The sequence below is a fragment of the Nerophis lumbriciformis genome, linkage group LG02 (assembly GCF_033978685.3).
Source record: "Nerophis lumbriciformis linkage group LG02, RoL_Nlum_v2.1, whole genome shotgun sequence".
Classification (NCBI taxonomy): domain Eukaryota; kingdom Metazoa; phylum Chordata; class Actinopteri; order Syngnathiformes; family Syngnathidae; genus Nerophis; species Nerophis lumbriciformis.
Window position 1 is genome coordinate 15,123,353 of NC_084549.2, and position 11,648 is coordinate 15,135,000.

At 42.7% G+C, this 11,648-nt stretch overlaps 1 protein-coding gene across 1 annotated transcript; it reads left to right on the plus strand.

Annotated features, from left to right (window-relative positions):
- Positions 1 to 1,027: 1,027 nt before the first annotated feature.
- On the plus strand, positions 1,028 to 10,184 carry gdf10a (growth differentiation factor 10a). Its single transcript, XM_061944181.1, has 3 exons — positions 1,028 to 1,471; positions 6,982 to 8,108; positions 8,189 to 10,184. The coding sequence occupies exons 1-3, from the start codon at positions 1,255 to 1,257 to the stop codon at positions 8,378 to 8,380; spliced, it is 1,536 nt and encodes a 511-aa protein (XP_061800165.1). The 5' UTR covers positions 1,028 to 1,254; the 3' UTR covers positions 8,381 to 10,184.
- Positions 10,185 to 11,648: the final 1,464 nt, after the last annotated feature.

Consider the following 11,648-nt stretch of genomic DNA (forward strand, 5'->3'; position numbering starts at 1 on the left):
AATAAGAAGCCAAAAAGTGCAAACATAATAATGTTCGTGTTGGAGGAGTTGTGAATTAGGTACACCTGCAGTCTGCAGGTGTACCTAATGTTGTGGCCCTGCAGTCATTCACAACTCCTCCAACACGAACATTATTGTTTTTGCACTTTTTGGCTTCTTATGAAATAACTTTTTTAAATAGATTCAATCTTGCACGTGGAAAGTTTAAGTGTGGGCTTTAGTTGATATAACAATTCTACGGCGGGGGTGCAGGAGGCGGGGTTACTGGAGCCTCAGCCAGTGCGTCTTTTGCAGCCGTTTTATGATCGCTCAGCACAAGAAATACTTTACACACATACAGTTGTTGACAAAATACACTGTACATTATATACCTCAGCTAACTAAACTATGGAAATGTATAATATAATTCATATAGCAATACGGTCTCACTGCACAGCAGGCCAGCAGTTAGCCGAGTCCGGAATCCATGTTGAGGCACTGAGTGACGTGCCTCAACCGGCTGCTGTTCACCGCACCGTCTCTTCTCAGTATTTGAACGGCAAATGTGGAAATTCAGCGATTTTAAATAAAAATAATCTAAAACTGGTGAAGTTAAATGGAAAATAACTTTATAGTATAATCACTGGATACATATAACAATTTAATTTTTTTTTTTTCTTTTCATGCACGTCACTGGCATAAAGTGAAACTGAACTGAACTTAAATGATGTGTGACTGGGAGATTGTCAAAGAGCTTTTACTGGGGGGGGGGAAATAAAGTAGAGCTGGAAATGTTGAGGTGGAATTGCCAAATTAAAAAAAAGATAATAACAGTGGGCTTTGTGTGAGCACTTGCTAAACAAACGAGCCACAAAGTGTGCTGTGGGACACTACATCAGTGTGTTGGAGTGCTCCACACTGCAGCAAGAACACATCATCATCATCAGCATGTGAAAAAGAGAAAGAGGGGCGGGGTGTCAGCATCATGACCTGCACTGCTGGCTGCACAGGGCTTAACTGAGCGCTCTTTGGCCCCACGGGAGTGTACGTCAGCAGCTCTCTCACACTCACAAGTGGAAATAAAAGTAGCTGCTCGACTACATAACTTAAAGGCGCACATAGACGACAGCGTGGAACTTTTACGCACGGCATTTTTTGTCCTGACGCGCCAGAGGAGTCCACTTATTTTTATTTTTTTTAACCCTTTCCCCCCACAACTTTGCGCTATCTGGAATTCCTTTCCTAACTACTATCATTTTAAGAACAATTTCAGCGATGTTATCCACGCACCTGCCCCTGTTGGTGTTGAACTGTTTTCTGGGTGTCGTGTCAATCAGGACGGCGCAGGACCCAACTTTTCTGCGGTCCCCGTCGTCAGGGGAGCTGGATCAGGACGTGGTTTTCCAGCATATGTCCAAACTGTATGAGAGATGCAAGAGCGAGCGGCATATCAAAGAGGGAAACACGATCAGGACCTTCAGAGCAAGCCGAGGTGCGTTAAACATCCAAAAAAATGTAGGCTAAATCTTGCAACCAGGGGAAAATCTGCAAAAAAACATTACATTGGTTTTTGATTGATTTGAATTTCTAAAACTGTGTCACCAGTATGCATACTGTACATTATTAATGCATGCAATATTTTTTTATTGTTTTGATTGATATGTTGTACTAATATGTAGTACTGTAACAACATAGTACAGTACTGTATTGCAATGTTTTTCAACCTTTTTTGAGTTAAGGCGCATTTTTTTCATTGAAAACATCCAGAGGCACACCACCAGCAGAAATCATTAAAAAAATTAAACTCAGTAGACTATAAAAAGTCATAACCAAGCATGCATCACTATAGCTCTTTTCTTAAAGTAGGTGTACTGTCGCGACCTGTCACATCACGCCATGACTTATTTAGTTATTTTGGTGTTTTCCTGTGTGTAGTGTTTTAGTTCTTGTCTTGCGCTCCTATTTTGGTGTCTTTTCCTGTTTTGTCGGTATTTCCTGTCTAGTTTCACTATTGCCCGCACCGGCTTTGTTTTCGCAAACAAGACTATTTAAGTTGTGCGGACGCTATCCTTCTTTGCGGTGACGTTGTTGATTGTCATGTCATGTGCGGATGTACTTTGTGGACGCCGTCTGCTCCGCACGCTGTAAGTTTTTGCTGTCATCCAGCATTCTGTTTTTGTTTACTTTGCAGCCAGTTCAGTTTTAGTTTCGTTTTGCATAGCCATCCCTAAGCTTCAATGCCTTTTTCTTAGCGGCACTGGTCTTTTGTTTATTTTTGGTTTAAGTGTTACCTGCACGCTGCCTCCCGCATATTGTGATCACGACAAACCATGTTCCCGACATCCACAAAGCAATTAGCTACCTGCTGCCACCTACTGATATGGAAGAGTTACTAGACATCACAGATACTCAACAAAAGCACATTTGCGGATTATTATTACTGATTTGCAAAAAATATTATTAACCCAATCAGGTGAAATGACATAATCTCCCACGGCACATCAGACTGTATCCCGCGGCAAACAATGGTTGAAAAACGCTGTAATAGACAACCAGGGGGAAAATCTGCAAAAAAAAAATAAAAAATGACTGCATTGGTTGTGATTGATTTGAATTTCTAAAACTGTGTCACCAGTAAGCATACTGTGCATTATTAATTTTGATGCAAGAGCAGAGTATTGATTGATATGTGTCAGAGTTTGTTGGTGACGAACCCCAAGATGCAGAGATGACGGCAGGCATTGAGCAAGAAAACATGATTTAATAAACACTATGGCAAAAAAACAAACAAAAGGGTAACAACAAAAGGTGCGCACAAGGCGGAGAACAAACTTGGCTATGAACTAAAATAGCAAAAATGCTAACTGTGGACAAGAAACAAAAACACTTACTGTGACACGAAGGAACTATGACATGAGCATAGTGAACAAAAGTAGACAGCGCTACAACGACAAGTATCGTGACAGGTAGTAGTGACAACAAGTATTGGCGACAATGACAATGACAATAATCCAGCAGTGACTGGAGGGTAGGGCAGGTATAAATAGCAGCTGGCTGATTGACACCAGGTGTGGCCAGGTGCCAATCAGCCACAGCTGAGGGGACACAGCACTCAGGGAGACAAACAGGAAACAGAACCAAAACAAGAGCGCTGACAGGAAATACTACACACACAGAGGAAAAACTAAAACACAACCAAACTGTCAGGGGCAAGCCTGACAATATGATGTACTCAAATTTACTACTGTAACAACACAGTACAGGACAGTATTGTGATTGCAATTTTCAATGATGTAGACATGGCTATTTCTAAAATTAGAACTCAAGCAAATAAATCGAAAAGCCAACAATAGTCCACATTTCTCAGTTTTATGCATGCAGGGTAGTCCTACAACAAGGCAACATGTTCGATCCATTTTTTGTTATTGTGTACCAAATTTTTTATGCCAGTTGGTGTCAATTACAAACCCTCAGTGAGGCTTCATGTCTCAGCCCGGCACTCCAAAATAGGTGCGATTGTTTGGGAACCGTCTGAGAATGCATTTAAATGATGTTGGGACACTGAAACAGCTGCCTTTGATACCCTGCCAGCCATGTTGCCCGACATCATGTCTGGTCTAAACCAGAGTCAGGCGCCTCAGAGTGTCATTGTCATGGCTTCTGTGTTTGTGTTGTGGCTCCGGGACATGTGTGACTCCACGTTCTGGAGTCAAGGGGGTATGAGGTGGGGTGGTGGATGAGGGGGGTTCTCAGTCACAGCACTTTTGATGCTGTTTTTATAACTCATTTATATCCCATGTACTTCTCACATGGCGTAACATAACAGGCGTGTATTTTGACTGCAATAGATGCGTGTAATCTAAGGAGAGATGTGAGGGAGTTTTCACAACAATGGGAGACCTGTTAAAACAGTTGATTGTGTCGCGGTGCCTCCATGGGCTGAGGGTGCAGGCTGTATTATAAAAGGGCTTAGGGCGAAGCTTGAGGTAAGCATTTCCATATGCAGGCTGAATCTGAGGTAATGTATATCTCCTGAGTCAGTCCATACTTCCGCTGAACTCTTACACAATGAACAATACGTCCGCTGTTGGAAGTTAATGTTCATCATGAATCTGGAGAGTTCCCTCTGCTTGAACCTCCACCCCTGCCACCCACATCCCCCAGAGACTGGTTACTCTTACAGGGCAGCTTCTGCAGGCATGTCCCAGCCACTCAGCCTGACAATGTAACAAAGTATTTTTAACAAGGAGAGGTGTTTAATTGCACCACTTTAGATCACGTGAAGCACTTTTACAGCTTAACTTAAATCTTTCCTGTATTCTCACATGACTTTAGCACCTTGTACAGTTACATTTTAGTTCTACGGCAGGGTACAATACAAATCTGCTTTGGAAAATATGTTTATTTTCTAATGATGCAAATCACTTGTTGGCCGTCACATTGTCCAAATTCAACTATAGCAAATGGTGGAACATGTAATACAAATATTGGCCGATATTAGGCCAAAAACAGGGACACATGTGAGTCGCAGGATGATTTGTTTCAAAGTTTCTAACAGTTTTAATTTTGTAAATGTTTTTACAAAATAATTTGTTGACTATACAGAAAGCAGGTTTAATTTGGGTTACCATTTGCCCCAACAAACTAGTTAAAGGGGAACATTATCACCAGACCTATGTAAGCGTCAATATATACCTTGATGTTGCAGAAAAAAGACCATATATTTTTTTAACCGATTTCCGAACTCTAAATGGGTGAATTTTGGCGAATTAAACGTCTTTCTATTATTCGCTCTCGGAGCGATGACGTCACGTTGTGACGTCATATCGGGAAGCAATCCGCCATTTTCTCAAACACCGAGTCAAACCAGCTCTGTTATTTTCCGTTTTTACGACTGTTTTCCGTACCTTGGAGACATCATGCCTCGTCGGTGTGTTGTCGGAGGGTGTAACAACACGAACAGGGACGGATTCAAGTTGCACCAGTGGCCCAAAGATGCGAAAGTGGCAAGAAATTGGACGTTTGTTCCGCACACTTTACCGACGAAAGCTATGTTACGACAGAGATGGCAAGAATGTGTGGATATCCTGCGACACTCAAAGCAGATGCATTTCCAACGATAAAGTCAAAGATATCTGCCGCCAGACCCCCATTGAATCTGCCGGAGTGTGTGAGCAATTCAGGGACAAAGGACCACGGTAGCACGGCAAGCAATGGCGGCAGTTTGTTCCCGCAGACGAGCGAGCTAAACCCCCTATCGACCCTAGCTTCCCTGGCCTGCTGACATCAACTCCAAAACTGGACAGATCAGCTTTCAGGAAAAGAGCGCGGATGAGGGTATGTCTACAGAATATATTAATTGATGAAAATTGGGCTGTCTGCACTCTCAAAGTGCATGTTGTTGCCAAATGTATTTCATATGCTGTAAACCTAGTTCATAGTTGTTAGTTTCCTTTAATGCCAAACAAACACATACCAATCGTTGGTTAGAAGGCGATCGCCGAATTCGTCCTCGCTTTCTCCCGTGTCGCTGGCTGTCGTGTCGTTTTCGTCGGTTTCGCTTGCATACGGTTCAAACCGATATGGCTCAATAGCTTCAGTTTCTTCTTCAATTTCGTTTTCGCTACCTGCCTCCACACTACAACCATCCGTTTCAATACATGCGTAATCTGTTGAATCGCTTAAGCCGCTGAAATCCGAGTCTGAATCCGAGCTAATGTCGCTATAGCTTGCTGTTCTTTCCGCCATGTTTGTTTGTGTTGGCTTCACTATGTGACGTCACAGGAAAATGGACGGGTGTTTATAACGATGGTTAAAATCAGGCACTTTGAAGCTTTTTTTAGGGATATTGCGTGATGGGTAAAATTTTGAAAAAAACTTCGAAAAATATAATAAGCCACTGGGAACTGATTTTTAATGGTTTAAACCATTCTGAAATTGTGATAATGTTCCCCTTTAAGATACTGTGTTAGTGCAGTGTGTTTTAACCTTTTTTGAGCCAAGGAAATTTTTTTCATTGAAAAAATCCGGAGGCACACCACCAGCAGAAATCATTAAAAAATGAAACTCAGTAGACAATAAAAAGTTGTTGTCGCAATTGTTGGATATACATTTAAACCATAACCATGCATCACTGTAGCTCTTGTCTCAAAGTAGGTGTACTGTCTCGACCTGTCACATCACGCCAAGTTTTTTTGGTGTTTTCCTGTTGCAGTTTCATGTCTTCCTTTGAGCGCTATTCCCCACACCTGCTTTGTTTTAGCAATCAAGAACATTTAAGTTGTTGCTATCTTTTTTTGTGAGGACATTGTTGACTGTCATGTCATGTACGGATGTACTTTGTGGACGCCGTCTTTGCTCCACACGCTGCAAGTCTTTGCTGTCGTCCAGCATTCTGTTTTTGTTTACTTTGTAGCCAGTTCAGTTTTAATTTCGTTCTGCATAGCCATCCCTAAGCTTTAATGCCTTTTCTTAGGGACACTCACCTTTTGTTTATTTTTGTTTTAAGCATTAGATACCTTTTTACCTGCACCTGCATAATGTGATCACGACAAACCATGTTCCCGACGTCTACAAAGCAATGAGCTACCGGCTGCCACCTACTGATATTGATGACAATAACTTGGTTACTCTACCGAGCTCTAGACAGCGCCGACACTCAACAACAGCACATTATTTGCGGATTATAATTACTGGTTTGCCAAAAATATTTTTAAACCAAATAGGTGAAACTACATAATCTCTCACGGCACACCAGACTGTATCTCACGGTTTAACAGTGGTTGAAAAACACTGTTAAAGGATACACTGTAGAGAAAGAAACTGGTGAGAGGGATATGGGGATGTAATGAGAACATTACAGAACCAAAAAACTTGTAACAGTGATATAAGTAAATATTACTTTAATATATATATACCGACTGAGACTTCACTTGGCAGTTTTTGCTGTAGGATGTTGTGTTGACACTGACATGCTTGCTGATTGATGGATTGTCTTTGCAGTGCCCTCTGACCTCCGCACAGTGTACCACCTAAACCTTACAACGCTTCAGGACTCAGAGGTCATCCTCTCAGCCACATTCCACTTCCTGCTAGGACGGCTCCCTCCTCCAAAAGCGTGGATGTGTAAACGCTTCAAGAGTCCATCTTGCCGTCGCTCCCCCAAGTACCCATCTCCGTCCGTCAGCCTGCTCCTTCACGCTGTCTCCTCCAGGTCAGGGGTTAGTTCTGGGTCAACAGGGTCATTTCTAGGCAATGTGACCTTACACCCCCACAGGAGAGGGGTGTGGCAGATGAAAGACGTGACCCAGGTCATAAAGGAGGCGCGGGACAAGGGTCACCTCCTACTGTCAGTGGAGTTGGACTTAGGACAGCATGACCAGAGAAAAGCAGAAGAGTCAGACATGGCCTACCTGTTAGTCTTTGCAGATGACCAAGCCTTGGCAGAGCCTAACAGTGTGGCTCCGAGCCTTCAGAGATATGACCCATTCTCAGAGGGAGTAGAGCCTTCAACTTCCCCTCACCTTCTGCGTGGACCCAATTTCTTACCAAAGTTCAAAGGACGCATGCGGCGGGAAGCCACTTCTCTGCCAGACTCTATCGATAACAATGAGCTGCCTGAGGTTGACTACAGGCTTGATGGATACAGGAAGGACGGCCTTTGGGAGAGCTCGTGGTATCCAGAAATCAAACCCAAAATGAAAGCCGGAAAACAAGAAAAGAAAAGGAAGAGCCAAGAGGAAGGACTCCAGCAAAGTAGAGGGAATGAAGAAGAATCAACCATGACGACCACTGATGGGTTAAAATCTGAAGACTCAGTCTTAAAAAGACAGAAAGATAATCGCACACAAGTTGGTGAAAGTCGAAGGCACGAGCAGAGACATGATGGGAGGGATCGCAGGAAGCACAACAAAGGCAGTGCTCACTCTCACTCTCCTATTTTGAATTTTGATGAACAAACTATGCGTAAGGCTAGAAGAAGACAGTGGGAAGACACCAAGCACCAACGATGCTCCAGGAGGAACCTCCGAGTGGATTTTGCAGACATCGGCTGGAGCGAATGGGTCATAGCACCACAAGCCTTCGATGCCTACTACTGCTCGGGCACATGTGGATTCCCCATGCCCAAGGTAAGAGTAAAACCACTCAGCCTACCTCATTTGTTTCATATTAGCCACATTGCCTCAGCCTCTTCTGTGACTTTCCGCAGGTGGTGAGGCCCTCGAACCACGCCACCATCCAAAGCATAGTTCGAGCCGTTGGGATCCTTTCAGGAGTTCCGGAGCCCTGCTGCGTACCAGAGAAGATGAGTCCTCTGGCAGTGCTCTATCAAGAAGAATCCAAGGATCTGGTGCTCAAGATTTACCCTAATATGTCTGTTCAGTCCTGTTCCTGCAGATAAAACTACAACAATTAAGGTGGAGGACAAAACAGGAATAAGACTTACCTCTGATTTTTAAATGTTTTTTTTTGCATTTGACATAACAGAGTCACTCGTGAAGTGTTATACCTACAGAAACATAGGCTGTAGAACATTTATTTCCATGTTTTCTGTCCTATGACTAAGAGACTTTTAAAAGACTTTATCAAGAGGATCACAAATATGGACTTGTATTCACATTTTCTGTGAAAACAAAAGCTTTCATGATAAAAAAAAAAAATCAATGTTTCAGAAAAGCTCACAGAGATAACTTATAAACATATTTCTATATTTATACTTTTTACGCCTGTGTCTATTTTTAAGGCATCCTTTAAACCACATACTTCCAACGTTATTCGGCTGTGGACCGCAAAGTTAAATCACACATTGCTTTGAAATTGTACAATTCCGTCAAACCACATCTCCTTTTATTATTATGAATTATTTTATGTTCTACTGTTGTGTTTGATATTTCTATATGTTGTTTAAATTATGAAAATGTAGTTGTCTATAAGTTAGAGTAAAAAAAAGTAATTTAATCCAACATTAGTATATTTTTTTAAATACTTTTGTTTCATACAGTCGTTGTCATTCTTTGCTAATGCTACATTTACATATAATTGGTTTGTGAGGCGGGGGGTGATTTTGTGCAAACTAACCTAAAAGGGAACTACTGTTCCAAAAGAGGAGACTACAAAGGCAGGAAGATTCCTCTCAAAGATAGCCTCTACGCTGTTGACTTCCCCCACATAGCCTCTTGACCTATTATTGCCCCACACCAAAGGCTGCAACGCCCGTGTCCAGCAAATCATGTGACTGATGTGACCACGTTGGATTAATGGTTGATGGGGACGTCAGCCACTTGAACTTCAAAACGTGGAGCACTTCCTCTTTTCAACCCAGGAATCCCGCCACCCCCCTCGTTCTAAATACAGGATGTTCGCCTCAAAGGACTCCAGAAAACCTTAAGAATTGTGTGTTTGTAAGAGGGAGCCTTGATGTCTGAAACTGTCAATGAAATAACAGAGGGCACCTCTGATTGTTCGACTATTATTGCTCTGTGGTCGCTTTGCCATCAGTGCACTAAAGTTGGCACTGAGCTGCACATCTGTTTGCAACAACAGAGGGCTTTGAAGTTGACCTCTGACGACACTGGACGGTCATTTTGTCTCTAAAAGACATGCCGTAAGCACTCGGGGACAGACAAATCTGTTTATTGCGCCCTTTTGGGAAAAGTACAGGTACAAATCTGCTGTTTATCCCAAAAGCTTACCAAGACCTTTTGGTGTATACTGCTTTGTCCATTAGATGTTAAATTGTTTAACATGATGTTGCATTGTCTATACAGAAATTATTTTAATAATGTTTTTGCAGACCATACTTTTTAAATACATACCAGTTTTAAAGGCCTACTGAAATGCGATTTTCTTATTTAAACGGGGATAGCAGGTCCATTCTATGTGTCATACTTGATCATTTCGCGATATTGCCATATTTTTGCTGAAAGGATTTAGTAGAGAACATTGACGATAAAGTTCGCAACTTTTGGTCGCTGATAAAAAAGCCTTGCCTGTACCGGAAGTAGCAGACGATATGCGCGTGACGTCACAGGTTGTGGAGCTCCTCACATCTGCACATTATTTACAATCATGGCCACCAGCAGCGAGAGCGATTCGGACCGAGAAAGCGACGATTACCCCATTAATTTGAGCGAGGATGAAAGATTTGTGGATGAGGAAAGTGAGAGTGAAGGACTAGAGGGCAGTGGGAGCGATTCAGATAGGGAAGATGCTGTGAGAGGCGGGTGGGACCTGATATTCAGCTGGGAATGACTAAAACAGTAAATAAACACAAGACATATATATACTCTATTAGCCACAACACAACCAGGCTTATATTTAATATGCCACAAATTAATCCCGCATAACAAACACCTCCCCCCTCCCGTCCATATAACCCGCCAATACAACTCAAACACCTGCACAACACACTCAATCCCACAGCCCAAAGTACCGTTCACCTCCCCAAAGTTCATACAGCACATATATTTCCCCAAAGTTACGTACGTGACATGCACATAGCGGCACGCACGTACGGGCAAGCGATCAAATGTTTGGAAGCCGCAGCTGCATGCGTACTCATGGTACCGCGTCTGCGCATCCAACTCAAAGTCCTCCTGGTAAGAGTCTCTGTTGTCCCAGTTCTCCACAGGCCAATGGTAAAGCTTGACTGTCATCTTTCGGGAATGTAAACAATGAAACACCGGCTGTGTTATCCGGCACAACAGTCAGGGGGTGCATTCTACGGCGGGGGTGCGTTATCCGGCACAACACCTGCCGCAATACACCGCTTCCCACCTACAGCTTTCTTCTTTGCTGTCTCCATTGTTCATTGAACAAATTGCAAAAGATTCACCGACACAGATGTCCAGAATACTGTGGAATTTTGCGATGAAAACAGACGACTTGATAGCTGGCCACCATGCTGTCCCAAAATGTCCTCTACAATCCGTGACGTCACGCGCAGGCGTCATCATACCGAGACGTTTTCAGCAGGATATTTTGCGCGAAATTTAAAATGGCACTTTAGTAAGCTAAGCCGGCCGTATTGGCATGTGTTGCAATGTTAAGATTTCACCATTGATATATAAAATATCAGACTGCGTGGTCGATAGTAGTGGGTTTCAGTAGGCCTTTAACTACTTTTGTATATAGCAGGCATCGGCAACCTTTGGTATCAAAAAGAACATTTGGCAACCTCTTTCACTAAACAAAATAGTCAGGAGCTGCATAACATAACACAGCTTATAAACTTTCGAAAGCATTTGTATATTATGTTTCACTTGTTATAACAACAAAATTCAAAAAACAAAGTGTGGCAGTGCTACATTAGTTAAACCTCACTCACGCCTTAAGACCTGCGCTGCACATCGAGTTGGCAGCCTGTGTTTTTTAGCTCGATGGTTAAAAATTTGCTTGACTTAACACTCAACCAGTGGGTTGTGGTCACTGGTTGGAGCCTGGTGTGTGTGAGGCTGGACTGTGCGTGATAACCACAGTTACACAAGTGCAGGCTTACTTTAAATAGACAACTACTTTTCAGAAAATGCTGTGTTGTTTTTGAAAAAGTAACATTTACATTTTTGCTGTTCGCTATAATTTCTCACCTACTGTCTCAAGCACACAGCGAAGCCAGCGTCATTGCCAGTGAAGGCAAAGGAGTCTGTTCATGCAGAAGTAAACGCTCCATT

What these genes read in the sequence shown, in the direction of transcription:
- gdf10a (XM_061944181.1), top strand. Translation starts at nt 1,255, where the DNA reads ATGTTATCCACGCACCTGCCCCTGTTGGTGTTGAACTGTTTTCTGGGT. An exon ending in GACCTTCAGAGCAAGCCGAG is followed by an intron (nt 1,472 to 6,981) that starts GTGCGTTAAACA and finishes TTGTCTTTGCAG; the next exon opens with TGCCCTCTGACCTCCGCACA. An exon ending in GTGGATTCCCCATGCCCAAG is followed by an intron (nt 8,109 to 8,188) that starts GTAAGAGTAAAA and finishes GACTTTCCGCAG; the next exon opens with GTGGTGAGGCCCTCGAACCA.